Source organism: Schistocerca serialis, chromosome 6, assembly GCF_023864345.2.
Source record: "Schistocerca serialis cubense isolate TAMUIC-IGC-003099 chromosome 6, iqSchSeri2.2, whole genome shotgun sequence".
Taxonomy (NCBI): Eukaryota; Metazoa; Arthropoda; class Insecta; order Orthoptera; family Acrididae; genus Schistocerca; species Schistocerca serialis.
This window is the reverse complement of record NC_064643.1, coordinates 214,184,851-214,202,107: the sequence shown is the minus strand read 5'-3', so window position 1 is coordinate 214,202,107 and position 17,257 is coordinate 214,184,851. Positions and strand designations below refer to the sequence as shown.

Below are 17,257 nucleotides of genomic sequence, written 5' to 3'. Positions count from 1 at the left end.
ATCGAACCCATCGTTCTACCATTCCTAGACCGGCAAGGGAACTTGCTGTTCCAACAGGACAATGCACGTCCGCATGTATCCCGTGCCACCCAACGTGCTCTAGAAGGTGTAAGTCAACTACCCTGGCCAGCAAGATCTCCGGATCTGTCCCCCATTGAGCATGTTTGGGACTGGATGAAGCGTCGTCTCACGCGGTCTGCACGTCCAGCACGAACGCTGGTCTAACTGAGGCGCCAGGTGGAAATAGCATGGCAAGCCGTTCCACAGGACTACATTCAGCATCTCTACGATCGTCTCCATGGGAGAACAGCAGCCTGCATTGCTGCGAAAGGTGGATATACACTGTACTAGTGCCGACATTGTGCATGCTCTGTTGCCTGTGTCTATGTGCCTGTGGTTCTGTCAGTGTGATCATGTGATGTATCTGACCCCAGGAATGTGTCAATAAAGTTTCCCCTTCCTAGGACAATGAATTCACGGTGTTCTTATTTCAATTTCCAGGAGTGTAATTATCGCAATATATTAATCTGGGATCTCTCTATCGACTGAGCATGTAAGATTTCGGTTTGAAAATCATTTTGCCGGCCAGGTGACCGAGCGGTTCTAGGCGCTACAGTCTGGAACCGTGTGAGCGCTACGGTGCAGGTTCGAATCCTGCCTCGGGCATGGATGTGTGTGATTTCCTTAGGTTAGTTAGCTTTAAGTAGTTCTAAGTTCTAGGGGACTGATGACCTCAGCAGTTAAGTCCCATAGTTCTCAGAGCCAAAAAAAAAAAATCATTTTGCTGGTAACGAGCAATGAACCGACGCTTTCCTCAACACTGAGCGTCCTATGAAAGACGTGATGAAAGGGATTTGTTTGACCTGACTCCAGCTTCACAGTGTACAAATTAAATTGAAAATATCTGCTGAAACGCCAGAAAAAATTTACCTGACGACTCTTAGGAGAGACCCCCGCGTACAGTATGTAGATGGCGTCGCTCTTACCGACTTTTCATAGTTGCACTGAAATGCTCAACATTTGCTTTTCCAACCACATACTACACTAAATGCAAAATTCACATATGTTGCATGTCGTCTTCGTGGTGTTAAAATTTTAAGACCTACAAAATATCTTCGTTGAGATCGCTGATGAATTACAAACAACTGACAGCTCATTTTCCAAGAGATACACCATGAATACATATTGTGTAATTAGTGCAGTCATTGGAAAGACAGTCCGATTGTGCCACCTTTGCTAACACAAGAGCCTCTTCATCTAACTACAGCTTTGTCCAAACTGTGTGCAGAAGATGATTACAATAAAAGTGCCAGAAATAATTTGGATAACCAGGATAAAGGTTTCCATGAACTACTTTCTTGCTACACATTACATCAACATTTTGTCTGAAAAAAAGGAACTTTATTGCTGGAGTCCCATTCAGAGTATCGTTAAACTGTGAAGAAGAATGCCTCGTCATCCTGGCGCTAATGTTAACAGACTAATAGAATAAAGAAAATTATTTTACTGAAGGCGATAATGTTTACTCAATATTTCTGAATAGAAGTTGAGTCCTGTCTTATTATAGCATACAAACATGGCCCGACTATTTCATTTGGTATAACCACCTCACTTAGAGTGAGCTGTATCCCATTCCACTCTGATGATGGCGCAGCTCGTCCTTCATTGACTTTTTGGAGTCGAAAATGTCGCATTCGTGACAGCTGTCCACAATTGAGGGATGTTTGTAAGTGAATGAGTACATGAAGTGAACTGTGTGCTCCAGAGCAGAACCATTGAACTCTATCTTACCACCGTAATTCTTATTCTGATGTGACCAGAGCACATCTAAGCTTACTGTGATCAGAACTGTACAGAATATTGTAATGCTCTGCAAAGTGAACATTTCTGTTTTGATTGACAGACACGTTTCTGATTTCCAGCCAAAATAAAAGTTTTATGCTCCTTTGTGGATAATGATTCAGTTGATGTCATTTATCATCGTTGTAAATTATTTCCTTGGTTTTCAGTTAAATAAAATAAAATACGTAGCTACGTTGAACAAATATGCTACCTTAACATAGACGATTACTTACAATGGCCAAATAACAGTGGCCAAAATCTTCCTGTGACCTTGACCGTTGAAATAAGGCTATTAAGACTGCATTTTTACTTTCAAAAGGAGTGATCATCGATTCGAAAATAGTAGCTCTTTATAAGAATACTTCAGTGGTACATAATTCTGCTACATTTGGCAATAAATCATAAAGTAGAAATAGTTTTATAATTGTTGTTCTTGCGCAACATTGAATGAAATCCGTATGAAAACTGATTTAAGGATACGAAATTTAAAACAAAGGAAGTTTCCGAAAACTTAGGACGTCAATGAAAATGCAATCGGCAGTTTGCACATTTCTTTCATCTCTCTCTCTCTCTTACAACATCACAGTAATATCTTAATTACAGGCATAAATCGTAAGAGCTGTGGAATAAAAAATGAGAAGTTATTTAGCGTTGTTCGTCGTTAGGGCCGATCGGCTTCCGAGAGCTTCACTGGCTGTGTGATCGTGAAATGTATTAACTGACAGCTGAACATAAAAAAGAGTTACTTACTGTCCGACGACGTCTGTTGGAGCCAACAGCTCTTGGAAGGCAACTGGGGTCGATCTGTCGGACGGCAAAGTGGCGACCCTGAGATGAACAGTGGCTACGGGCGTCCCTGGCTGGAACATCCATATTGTTTATGTCAGACGTACAGGAAATGTACGTAACTAATATATGACTAATTTAGCGTCCGCTCCTTCGCTCGCGTAGACTGTTATAGCCTGCGACGAGTTTTTGATTTTATTTAATCGAATTTTTATGTTCACAAATTCCAACACCTTTCTAAGCTTTTCGCACTAATTAAGACCATATAACCACGGTCTTCTTCGCCGGCCGCTGTGGCCGAGCGGTTCTAGGCGCTTCAGTTCAGAACCGTGCTGCTGCTGCGGTCGCAGGTTCGAATCCTGCCTCGGGCATGGATGTGTGTGATGTCCTTAGGTTAGTTAGGTTTAAGTAGTTCTAAGTTCTAGGAGACTGATGACCTCAGATGTTAAGTCCCATAGTGCTTAGAGCCATTTGGACCATGGTCTTCTCCGAATCTACTTCTGACCAAAAGGGTATTTTGGCAGGTGGAGTCGAAAGTTTTTGTTAACCATGCCTTTTGAGTCCTTCTGGAGATACTTCCATTGCAACTTTGATTCCCTAACAAATATTTCTTTACATCTAACCGAGAAGTCAAATATCAGCTTTCTTAAATTTAGCCGTAACTTTTTTTTAACGTAACAAAATGATTTCTTGAAAAATTTTCATTCCCTATTGCACTCTCTTCGGGACTGAATTCCCAGATACACTGAAACACGTATTTTTTTGTTTCTAACCAAAAACTCAAATACCAGTTGTCATAGATGTAGGCTTAAAAATCTTTTAGCAGTTCTTATTTAGTAATTATTTATTTTCAAAAAAACTTTCGCCCATTTTTTTGCCCCCTTAGTGGTTGAATTTCCAAAAATGCTGAAACAATTATTTTTTATTTTCTCTCTGAGAAGCCAAATATCAGTTTTCTTCGAAGTTCCTTTAATAGCGACATACTTTAAAAAAGCCTTTCATCCCTTATTTCACCCCCTTAGGTGTGGAATTTCAGCCAGTTACTTTTTAAATGAAGCCTGCTGTATAAGATCCACAGATTCTAGAAATTTCGAGCTCCTATCCTTAGATATTTGGGCTGGGCGATGATGAGTCAGTCAGTCAGTCAGGACGTTGCCTCTTATGCATAGAGACTGAAAGCACGATGTTCTTTTCGATCGAAACTTAATCAGCAGCAGTGAACAGTGACCACAACTTGGTACTGTTGATAAGTGAAAGCTCAGTAACACAAAATCTCGTCTGTATTTAGTTCCTTCGGAAATTGAAGCTACAGTGTTTGTAATTAGACCTATATCATGTTACGTGGCGGCAAGTCTTGTAATAAGACAACAATTTGATTTGGTCCGTCGTACTGCTGTGAAAAAGAGCGTCGGGATGTTCCACGACGGACGATCTTTCCAGTTGAATGATGCCTGGTTCTTGTTTCTGATCACAATTTCCTCTACCTTGTTCAGCAATGGTAACACCACTTCTCGTCAGACCACCGAAGATAAACGCTGTCGGGCTTGGCTAGCACTTGGATGGGTCACCGCTCGGGTTGCCCAGTGTTGTTGGCAGATGGGATGCACTCAGCCCGTATGAGGTCACTTGAGGAACTAGTTGGCTGAGAAGTAGCGGCTCCGGTCACAAAAATTGACAACGGTCGGGAGAGCGGTGTGCTGACCACATTCCCCTCCGCATCCGCATCAGATGATGCCTAAGAGCTGAGGATGACACGGCGGACGAGTCGGTACCATTGGGCCTTCACGGTCTGTTCGGTCGGTGTTTGTTTGTTTGGTTTTTTTTGTTCACAAATGATTTACTTATTGCCAAAATCATGAAAGCCGTTAATGATAAGCTAAATTTCAATCTTAAACTGGGGTTATGTTCTCCATACAACTGAAGTACTCCCCATGAAGTTTTTAGCTGATGCTGTAGATGTATAAGAGGCAGTCAAATGAAAACTCTATAGAGGGCAAAACAGTAAGTAAACTTATATTAAAAATGAAGAAATTCCTCCAGCTGTATTTAAGGTGTCGATTTTATTTTGGCAACTAGTTTGAACGTTGTAACAACGTCATCTTCAGGTCCACACACTTGTTGACGACAGCTCCGAGCGGCAGATACTAGAAGTCAGTGGTAAGATACGGACGTGCTCCGTAACTAGTACTAGTTACTAACCACCCTCCACACGGAGCACGTCCGTATCTTACCACTGACTTCTAGTATCTGCCGCTCGCAGTTGTCGTCAACAAGTGTGTGGACCTGAAGATGACGTTGTTACAACGTTTAAACTAGTTGCCAAAGTAAAATCGACACCTTAAATACAGCTGGAGGATTTTCTTCATTTTTTATATGAATTTATACCAGCTGACCTCCCACTGTCCCCCATTTCAACTATAGATGTAAGAGATAAGTTGAAAGATTACCGTCTAACCTCCTTGCCTAGGGACGCCAGATGTAAGTTGATTTCGTCAAATCCTGAATGAAAATTGCGCAACGGATAACTGGGGAGGGGAGCTTGAGAGCGCTATCTAGAGAGCGTGCCCTTTCTGTATGATACTAGGCAAGGGACTGGAGGGCTCACACGCTGATGTGTGGGTCCCTGCACTCTATATCTTTTATTTTAAATGATTTCCTTTAACTTGACTTCTTTGTGATTTTTAAGGTATGTTAAAGATTGATGACAATTGATTACCTATTTATTTTAAACATTATCTCTCGACTTTATAGCGATTGCAGCAATTGTTCCAGTTTACACATATTTCAGTTTTACAGCTTATAGCTCGGGTATATTATTTACTAATCTGCACGTACATTTCTACGGGCAAGACGGAATTGCGTTGGCCAGATGTATACCACCAAAGTCTCCCAAAATTTTACATGGGACATCAACTACGTGAGTCGACGCGCAGGTCGCCGAAGTGGCGTCAACTCGAAAGACTTGCACCAGGCGAACGGTCTACCCGACGGGAGGCCCTAGCCACACGACATTTCATTTCAACAATGTGAGGAGGATAACGGGCAAACTGGGGACCAGATACATTAACACAGGGGGCAAATTTCCGAAATTAAACGAGAACATTCATTTCCTTACACAATCCAAAGCTGGATATAAAATAATTAGTACAAATATTCAAATACCTCTCTTCCATGCTTGAACATTAAGATAGACGCACTGAGGGAACGTCTGCTCACTTACACGTCTTCTGTAACACTCCCAGAATATGCCGGGCACCCGGAGGTCTTCCTGGGCCCCGGTGGAGGGGGTGGTCGAACCAACCTCTCCACCCCAGATCTTGTGACACTGGAACGTCTTTGACTTTGACCTGCTTGTGCTGTCTCTCTGATCCCCTACCCTGGAGTAAGGTTGGCATTACTATACTACAGAACTACTTCCCAACTAAGATTTGGCCATGCTTTACGGAAATATGTGAAGAGGATAAGGAAAGTTCATGTGCAGATTCACATTTACGTTCAAGAAATGCATAATACACGACACATATAAATACGTATTATGAATGCTGACACATTTCTTGCCACCCGTCCAGATGGGTTCTGTTGCACCCGCGGCCGGCCGCGTCGTGTAATAAAATTGGCGGCGGAGCCGTCTGTGTTTGTATTTTCCGGTGCGAGCGAGCAGCGAAACCTGCTGCTTATGCAGCGGGAACTACTGTACCGTTTCAAAGTAAACTGTTTATTATTTCAGAAGTAACCCCATAATTATTGACACGTTTACCCCACTGTGAGACAAGGCGGTCAGTGCATTCGTGGAAAAATGTTTGCGGCTGCCTGCGGAACAAGGCCTGTACACAGGCGTGCACCTCATCGTCCAAAATAAATCAACGGCCGCGAATGTCTTTCTTCAGAGCTCCAAAAATACGGCCAGAGATGGGGACTGTATGGAGGATGTGTCAGGGCTTCCCAGCGGAAGGTCAGCAGCATAATCACAACAACTTCGGCAACATGTGTGCCCACCCATATGCAATAAGTTTCATTTACGTGCGTCCACGTCCATATAACAGTTACTCATCCTCTACAGTTTTTTGCAGCCCTCCGACGTTTTGGCATGGACCTATGTAATTCCTGGGGCTGGTTTTTCATCTCTCTGTTATATTCAAGTGCTAATACACTCCTAAAAATGGAAAAAAGAACGCATTGACACCGGTGTGTCAGACCCACCATACTTGCTCCGGACACTGCGAGAGGGCTGTACAAGCAATGATCACACGCACGGCACAGCGGACACACCAGGAACCGCGGTGTTGGCCGTCGAATGGCGCTAGCTGCGCAGCATTTGTGCACCGCTGCCGTCAGTGTCAGCCAGTTTGCCGTGGCATACGGAGCTCCATCGCAGTCTTTAACACTGGTAGCATGCCGCGACAGCGTGGACGTGAACCGTATGTGCAGTTGACGGACTTTGAGCGAGGGCGTATAGTAGGCATGCGGGAGGCCGGGTGGACGTACCGCCGAATTGCTCAACACGTGGGGCGTGAGGTCTCCACAGTACATCGATGTTGTCGCCAGTGGTCGGCGGAAGGTGCACGTGCCCGTCGACCTGGGAGTAGGATCCTACGCAGTGCCGTAGGGGACCGCACCGCCACTTCCCAGCAAATTAGAGACACTGTTGCTCCTGGGGTATCGGCGAGGACCATTCGCAACCGTCTCCATGAAGCTGGGCTACGGTCCCGCACACCGTTAGGCCGTCTTCCGCTCACGCCCCAACATCGTGCAGCCCGCCTCCAGTGGTGTCGCGACAGGCGTGAATGGAGGGACGAATGGAGACGTGTCGTCTTCAGCGATGAGAGTCGCTTCTGCCTTGGTGCCAATGATGGTCGTATGCGTGTTTGGCGCCGTGCAGGTGAGCGCCACAATCAGGACTGCATACGACCGAGGCACACAGGGCCAACACCCGGCATCATGGTGTGGGGAGCGATCTCCTACACTGGCCGTACACCACTGGTGATCGTCGAGGGGACACTGAATAGTGCACGGTACATCCAAACCGTCATCGAACCCATCGTTCTACCATTCCTAGACCGGCAAGGGAACTTGCTGTTCCAACAGGACAATGCACGTCCGCATGTATGCCATGCCACCCAACGTGCTCTAGAAGGTATAAGTCAACCACCATGGCCAGCAAGATCTCCGGATCTGTCCCCCATTGAGCATGTTTGGGACTGGATGAAGCGTCGTCTCACGCGGTCTGCACGTCCAGCACGAACGCTGGTCCAACTGAGGCGCCAGGTGGAAATGGCATGGCAAGCCGTTCCACAGGACTACATCCAGCATCTCTACGATCGTCTCCATGGGAGAATAGCAGCCTGCATTGCTGCGAAAGGTGGATATACACTGTACTAGTGCCGACATTGTGCATGCTCTGTTGCCTGTGTCTGTGTACCTGTGGTTCTGTCAGTGTGATCATGTGATGTATCTGACCCCAGGAATGTGTCAATAAAGTTTCCCCTTCCTGGGACAATGAATTCACGGTGTTCTTATTTCAATTTCCAGGAGTGTATATGGGTTTCGTAATATTCTCGGTGACTCAGATCGTGAAGTAATAGTACCAGTCTGTCGATTAACCAAAGTCCTCTAAACACTGCCACGATACGGAGAGTAGCCTGCTATCACTGCTGTCACTCCTGTACGTCCTACATGGCCAGTGCACATGCACATGGCGGTAGATCTAATTATAATACATATTCATTGTATAATTGCTACATGTCAAAAACAAGTGCAACAAAAGGATTACATACACAACTTAGGTGTAACTAATACGCACCGCCACGTCAGAAACCCTATAACATTTAATTTGCCGTAACTAGAAACCAAACAAATGTGCATATTACAACACTATACAGCAACCTGAAGAGAAATAATCGCAAAAAATCAGTCAATTAAGTGTATTGTGAACCCCTTCTTTCGTAGATGAGTTACATATCCTTATTTGTCATTCGACTTTATGTCGCTCCTCGTACATACTCCAAAGTATCTCAAGATAGTCACTGTTTCCACCAATAACATAATCATACAGTGCTGGATCTCTTCGCCGGTTTATGTGCAGCAGCGATATTAACATGTATCTCCTCTCTGTACCAATCGCCGATCCTCTGCAGGTCTTCATGCACAGTATTAACGATTTCTTTTCGTGCACTAATGGAACAAAAAACGGACTGTTTATATGCCTCTTTACATACCAGTAATCTTTGTCTTATCTTATTCTTTTGATCGCTACATGAGACGTACTATGGTGGTTGCAGTGTATATCACACACTACGTTGAATACAGTGTGAGCGACGTGTGGATGCTATTCTGTCATTCTGCGCAACGAATTAATCTGAGATGTACCCTTTACCCTGTAGCACCTGCAAGATGCAATTTCCACCCCCACACTACTACAGAAGTCAGACCCGACGCTCCTAACGTTCTAAAGAGAAATGCCTGAAAACTTTCAGCAATAAATATCTTCTGGAGTCGTCCGCTGTAAGGAAATTACACAAAAATTCACAAAATTTCTTACGTAACTAGTGGTATACTTGGGTACTGGAGTAGTGCTAGTCAGTGTAAGAAAAACATGAAACTAACGAAAGTTATTATTTATTTTGCAAAAATTCTGAGAAATCACAATGTCACTTTTAGTTATGAATTCAACAAGTTATTTCCGGGTTCTTTTCGGAATGTGAAGTTACCTCTTAAGGATAGGATTCGCTAATGAAATTTCTATTCAAAGTTTAAGATTGTTATTGACTTGGCAGAATGGCTGAGAGCCCCGCCTACTGAATTTGATTAGTTATCCGTTAAAATGTTGCTAGGTACGGTCGAGGCTGTCGCATGTGAAATGCAGTGAAGTGTACTGCTGTGGAGGAAATATGGCGCTCGCAAGAGCTATAGTGCACAATACCGAAAGCTGCGATGACTGCTGTCTGCACCACTCGCTGCTGACAAATAAGGTAACTCTCGTTCTACCTGGATTGACCTTCGCCAATCAAACTCTCCCTACGCCTTGATGAAGTCAAGGACTCCTATTCGCCCCTAGTCTAACTATTGGCGAGCTACGGTGGTCAGATAACCAGTCCACCGCGATGCCACTCAAAAATTCGCTTACAGGCGTTTAACTATAGCTCTGTCCGTTCACACCGCACAATAAGTGTGGCGGCCAACACAGTGAACAACGCTTAATTGCAAGGACTCAATATAGCGGGTTGCGCTCCGATTCGCTCTCGACAGAGGTGCTCTCCCAGTGAAGCACTGAGGAGAGACTTGTTCCTCACTCTTTGAGTACACGTACGAGCGCGCACGCTCTCGTTACGTGTTCTCGCTCCAAGAGCGACAACGGAACGGCCCCTCTCCACGCCAGACGTGAAGGGGTATATCTTTTGGTCCCTTCCATTACTCCTTCAGTTCAATGCATCAGGAATATCGTCTGCCAATCAGCATTGCTCTTCTAAAACGGGAGAATGATGTTTCGTTTAAGGCGACCAATACGGAAATCTGTAGCATCGGCGTTTGGCGTTTGCTGTCTCTCTGTGAAAACCTCTGAAACTGCACGCAATGTTTGTAGTTTGTACAAAATGCGTAGGCTGGGCTCTCCCACACAATGTAGCGGAATTTGCTTTTAAGCCGAACATGGGGTCGTTCTCCCTTTCAATCAGGCAAATGCTGTCTGCTCTATGGGCGGTCGCCGGCCGACGTAGATAGGTTGACTCATCCTCTGAAGGGACTGGCCTCCTGGCATGCGGTTTGCCTCTCCTGAACTAAAAGCTTTTGTGACCGTCGTGTCTCGAATGTGTGTGTGTACGCCAGCCTTGGGTATTTCAACTTCGGTGTGCACTTGTTATTTGCATATCGTGTACATGAATTCATACAACATTGACTTCATCTTATTGAGTTGGGTTCGAATGAAGCGTCTTGATGTGCGGAATATGATTGTGAGGGCGGAATATGTAAGCAATGAAAGTCAGGAGACCATGACGTCTTACAACAGTTTCATTGATTTTACCCAATAGTGTTTTCGGATAAATACGTAGTCTTTTTACGAGGTATAGCAACCTGATAAGTTGCTAGCAGTGACACAGAGCTTCTAACGCTACTATCTGGTTCATTTATACCAGTGCGGTTAGTCACCACCAATTACATAACGTGATTTTACCATTAGTAGTGTCTTGTAAACCACGCTATTTTCTTATTTATTTATTTATTTATTTATTTTGATGAATTACATTTCCTTAAGATTTCCCTCAGCCCAGCATCTGCTATAGCTTTATGTTCTCATTCTACTTCAGGTCGCTGCAAAGTAGCTACCAAGCTTTTGTTGCAAAAAGCTATTACTTCTGTGTATACTGCTCTATATACGAGTGTCTATAAATCACTGTGATGCTACTGAAGTAATATCACATATGGATGTTGGCAATGAATTATATACAGCAACCTGAAAAAATCAGTCAATTAAGTGTATTGTGAACCCCTTCTTTCGTAGATGAGTTACATATCCTTATTTGTCATTCGACTTTATGTCGCTCCTCGTACTTACTCCAAAGTATCTCAAGTATCTCAAGTTACAGGTAGTTTGTGTGGCAACGGAATCGAATATTTTTCCATACAACACACCCTGATGCAGCATTAAGTCGCTACTGACTTAGTGGAGTGTGCAAGTTGTCTCTGGCACCTTATTCCCAGGTTGCAAAGCACTTGTTTACGGCTGATACAGAACTGTGTGGTATAGATCAGTTATTTCGAAGGAAGCATTAAGATCATGATGCAGTCGTAGCCGTTATACTAAGAGCTGCACTATGTAGATATTAGAAATCTTAGTGCAGAATGCCAGCGTGCGATTTCCTTTACGAAAAACAGGTACATCCTTTGGACATACATAACTATACAGCCGTTTTTGCTAACTCTGGCACAGTGTTTGTGACTGCTTATCTCTAATGCAGTGCAGACTGCACACACTATCAATACGTCTACTTACCTTCTATGTCATTCACATCCAAAGTATCATGTAAAGTAAAGTGTACTGCCATCTGTCACACAGCACCACATTTTATTACCGGAACACTTAGAAGATGTAATAAATATACTAAAGAGAGGCGGACTTTTTTGCTGCTATAGAACAACTCAGTCACAACAGTAGTGCTACAAATGCGTTTTAATACTCGAAATCTTTAATAGGGAATGGTTAAAGTCTGTTCGATACACTAGTTATTTCTCTTAAGAACTGTGGCATAACACTGTAGGAGACAGTCCTAATTCGGTAACATACACTACTGGCGAGTAAAATTGCTACACCAAGAAGAAATGCAGATGATAAACGGGTATTCATTGGACAAATATATTATACTAGAACTGACATGTGATTACTTTTTCACGCAATTTGGGTGCATAGATCCTAAGAAATCACTACCCAGAACAACCACCTCTGGCTCTAATAACGGCATTGATACGCCTGGGCATTGAGTCAAACAGAGCTTCGATGGCGTATACAGATACAGCTGCCCATGCAGCTTCAACACGATACCACAGTTAATCAGGAGTAGTGACTGGCGTATTGTGACGAGGCAGTTCCTCTGCCACCATTGACCAGACGTTTTCAATTGGGGTGAGATCTCGAGAATGTTCTGGCCAGGGCAGCAGTCGAACATTTTCTGTATCCAGAAAGGTCCGTACACGACCTGAAACATGCGGTTGTGCATTATCCTGCTAAAATCTAGGCTTTCGCAGGGATCGAATGAAGGGTAGAGCCACGGGTCGTAACACATCTGAAATGTAATGTCCACTGTTCAAAGTGACGTCAATACGAACAGGAGGTGACCAAGACGTGTAACCAATGGCACCCCATACCATCACACCAGGTGATACGACAGTATGGCGATAACGAAAACACGCTTCCAATGTGCGTTCACCGCAGTTTCGCCAAACACGGATGCGACCATCATGATGCCGTAAACAGAACCTGGATTCATCCGAGAAAATGTCGTTTTGCCATTCGTGCACCCAGGTTCGTCGTTGAGTACACCATCGCAGGCGCTCCTGTCTGTGATGCAGCGTCAAGGGTAACAGAAGCCATGGTCTCCGAGCTGATAGTCCATGCTGCTGCAAACGTCGTCGAACTGTTCGTGCAGATGGTTGTTGTCTTGCAAACATCCCCACCTGTTGACTCAGGGATTGAGACGTGGCTGCACGATCCGTTGCAGCCATGCGGATAAGATGCCTGTCATCTCGACTGCTAGTGATACGAGGCCGTTGGGATCCAGCACGGCGTTCCGTATTACCCTCCTGAACCCACCGATTCAATATTCTGCTAACAGTCATTGAATCTCGACCAACGCGAGCAGCAATGTCGCGATACGATAAACCGCAATCGCGATAGGCTAGAATCTGACCGTTATAAAAGTCGGAAACATGATGGTACGCATTACTCCTCCTTACACAAGGCATCACAACAACGTTACACAAGGCAACGCCGGTCAACTGCTGTTTGTGTATGAGAAATCGGTTGGAAACTTTCCTCATGTCAGCACGTTGTAGGTGTCGCCACCGTTGCCTACCTTGTGTGAATGCTCTGAAAAGCTAATCATTTGCATATTACAGCTTCTTCTTTCTGTCGGTTAAATTTCGCGTCTGTAGCACGTCATCTTCGTGGTGTAGCAATTTTAGTGGCCAGTAGTGTATATAAGTGATAGTATCGTGGTGAACTATGTTTACTGTGGAAAAATCTTTCTCCTGCTTTAAAATAACACTTTCATGGAACACTTACATCGTTTTTGTTGGAATTTGTTACAAATTTCCACATAGTTTATACGTAAATAATTAAAACTACTGGCCGACAGAACATAGTTTATAATCTTTTCTTGATCTTCACTGTCTGTATGGTTTACTTACACATCAGTCATCTTGCGGTGTTTTTATTGCCCCAATAGACGATTTACAAAACGCAGCAGTTTTGTAAGCTAAGCCTCCATACCACAGTTGTGAATCGTAGCTTCGATTCTGTTAGTACCGTGTTCTTTAGCCTGGAAAGATGTAAAGGTTTCTAGGAGATGAGTATCAGTTCACTTCACAAAATTGGTAAACTGGTTAACGGTAACTTCGTTCGCTTATGGCTTTGTGATTTGACATGTCAATTTGTGACATATCTTTAGTCTGAGCTCATTCTGTTAAACAGAACAGCACCATTTCTTTGGTACTCTCCTTCTGGCTGAAATAGGTTATGATTCGATGTTAAGTAGTCAAACATCACCATTTTGTTAAAAATCCCAGTAAAATCTTGCATTATACCGAAATCCATAAGCTAATAGCAGTCTACACGAATCTTTTGTAGTAGCCCACACAGTGGTCCATTGGAATATCTATTTCATTGTCGACTAGTTCCACTTTATATGGTAATCCATATGATTTTTACATGTTCTCGAAATTCTTTCCAGCACTTCATTGCCTATTTTTTCCAGTTTGACTTTTGCTGCCAAAGTATTCCTCCTGTGTAGCACAAATGGAAGTTTCGTCTTGGCATCATGTCTCTAGAATGTATAGGCTTGTCTCTATTTAAATATAGATATGTGGTGTTACCCCTCTCCACGCACGCAGCTACTGCAGCGATTCTGATTACACCCTCTGTATACTGCTTTTTGTAAGTGTGGGCTGGTCTCCTTCCAGAATCCTTTAATTGGATCGCAAACAGATGAGATGGGACTGTGTAGCACAGACCTTGCAGGGAATTAAGTGGTGTTTTATAACACTGTAGAAGACTGCCTACATCGACAAATGTTGGTATTTTACAGACCCTTTCCTGAAAATTGTAAGTTTTGACTGTAAATTCATGTTTCTTTAATGTCTGTCAATTTTCTGAAAGGAGTATTCAGATCATGATGTAATCACAGCTATAGTATTAAGAATTGACCTAAGTGTGGTTGATATAGCAAAAGAATGATTGTATTTGAACGATGGTGCATTGTTTTGCACAATGTATAAAACATATCTAATAAGATACTAATATTACTTAAAAAAATCTAGTCTTTTTAGTGTTCTGTTTATCAGTCGGTAAAAACGGAATCATTATAGGATAATTTTGTCATCTGTCTGTCTAACTGTTAAGACCTCTTTTTCTCAGGAACTGATAGAGCTTTCCAGTTGAAATGTATATCAAATACTAAGCTCTACGGTCCCTTGACGGTGTAAAAAATGTAAGTTTCTAAGTCAAGGCACTCTGAAGATACAGCCATTTACGTCACATACTTCAGTGGTGACTCAGGGAAGTGTTGTAGGACCTTTACGTTACACCGTATAGATAAATGACACAGTAAATAGCGTCGGAGGTTCCATGAGGTTTTTCACAGATGCTGCTGTTGTATAGAGGGGACTCACTACATCTGAAAATTGTAGCTAAATGAAGAAAGGCCTGCAGAGGATCGCCGCTTCGTGCAGAGAGTGGCAACTCATCCTCATCTTAAACAAATGTAATGGATTTCGAATACACAGACCCGATATTATATAACTACAAGATTTCAGAATACTCACTGGAAGCAGTTACTGGCATAAAATACCTAGCAAGTGTGCACACGAAGCGATTTGAAGTGGAATGATCACATAAAATTAATTGTGGAAAAAGCAGACGCCAAACTGAGATTCAGTGGGAGAATCCTTAGGATATGTAGTCCACGAACAGAGGAAGTAACTGACATAACACTCATTCGACCAATACTTGAATATTGCTCGTCAGTATGGGATCTGTACGAGATAGGACTGATAGAGGGAATAGAGAAGATCCAAAGAATGGCAGCTCGTTTCGTTGCAGGGTCATTTGGCAAGAACGAAAGAGTCACAGATGTGACCAACGAACTCCAATTGCAGATTGTGCAAGAGAAGCATTCAGCATCACTGTATGGTTTATTGTTAAAGTGCCTAAAGTGTACGTAACTAGAACAGTCAACAAATATATTACTTTCTTCTACATACATTTCGCGAAAAGACATGAAGAGACAGTTAGAGAGATTCGAGTGCACAGATAGGATTACCAGCAATTGTTATTTCATTGAACAATTTGCGAATAGAACAGGGAAAGAGGGATTGGGGGTCAGTGACAGTGGTGCACAAAGTACCCTCCGCCACACATCACATGGTGGGTTGTGGGGTATAGACGTATTTTAATACTTGAAAACTCCTCACTAAATAACATAGGATACTTCTCGTTGAGCTAGAATCATGAAAGCTGACAAGAACCATGGTTCCAAAATGCAAGTAAAGGAAAAACTCCGAGAACAGTTAATTTATAATTATAACATATAAAAATTTTTGCCATTTGTTGTTTATCAGTCTGTCCATCCGTTAAGACCCCTCTTTCTCAGTAAAAGGCAGTGGTATCAAGCTGAAATTCATATCAAACACTAAAATTATGGTCACTTGGCGATGTAAATAACTGAAGCGTCTTAGTCAATGTAGTCAAAAGATACAGTCATTTACAGTGTGTCACCTATTTTGATACTTGTAAACTTACTCATCAAAACCTATACATGAATTATCTACAAACACAATTAAATTTGTATGAAACCCACAGACTGCAAGTCCTGATCAAACTTCCCTGGATTTTTTTAAATTCTAATGTGATCGAAAAGTTTATGCAGATACACAATCAGTGTAGCTCAGTTACGAAGGTAATTGCAGGTGCCTATACAAAACTGAGCATTGTCATTCTAATGTGATGTACTGGTTGAGCCGTTTAGCGTAGCCCTAAGATGCTTTAAGTCCAATCCCTGGTGACCTATAGGGAAGGGAAGATCGCCATACGATCATGCAAATTTAAGAAAAATACTATGCCATACAACAGAAACTTCTTATTGAATAGTAACTGATAGGGTGGCCCAAGCAAGCATGAACATACATGTCCTACACTGCACATGACTATACTAATAAAGAGGCTTATCTATCTACAACAGAAACAAGTGGTCACTGTAACAATTTGGTTAATTATTGTAAAGCATCAACATATGAATTATCCACTGTGATATGTATGCTAACATTTAATGAATGAACAAAGGATTGTAATTGTGAAGTATAACCTTGGTACAGTTGAGTGAACACAATAAAAGTGTAATTGTGAAATAAGTTGCGGATCGTCTGGCAGCAAGTCTTTACTCTTCCATCTCCCATCAGCAAACGTTTTCTTTGCTCATCTGTCTGCAAATGTTTACTTCTTAACCTTCTTCTAATGCAGCCGTTTCTGCCAGTGTAAGTGTGCTGGCGTAAGTTGTCGCCAGCACAACATTCGGCAAAGATGTAGCGCGAAGATCGATAGTAGGCGCTTGATCAAGCATGCCTATCACGATAGAGGCCAGAGACACACTGACAAGGAACACGCCACCAACACCCTCTCGACAGCATCTATTTATGCCGCCGCCACTGACCGGAGCGTCTCATTGACTTACAAAGTCATGCAGTTGGCGTCTGCCAGTACACTCGCAGAGCGGGTTTCAATCTTCACAGGGGACGACAGTACATAGCGACAAGATTATTGACCATAGCAGAACTAGCAGGGAGTTTCTAATAGCCGATATTGTCTGCAAGAGGACTATTACTGATGAGCTTGTACCATAACACATGGATTCTATTAAAGTCAAATATT

At 43.0% G+C, this 17,257-nt stretch overlaps 1 protein-coding gene across 1 annotated transcript in view; it reads right to left on the bottom strand.

Moving 5' to 3' along the window:
• Positions 1 to 17,257, bottom strand: part of LOC126484517 (venom dipeptidyl peptidase 4-like) — a 314,011-nt gene that overhangs the window by 145,225 nt on the left and 151,529 nt on the right. The window contains exon 8 of the mRNA XM_050108064.1: positions 2,593 to 2,702. Within this exon, the coding sequence (XP_049964021.1) occupies positions 2,593 to 2,702 (110 nt within the window). The remainder of the gene's footprint in view (positions 1 to 2,592; positions 2,703 to 17,257) is intronic.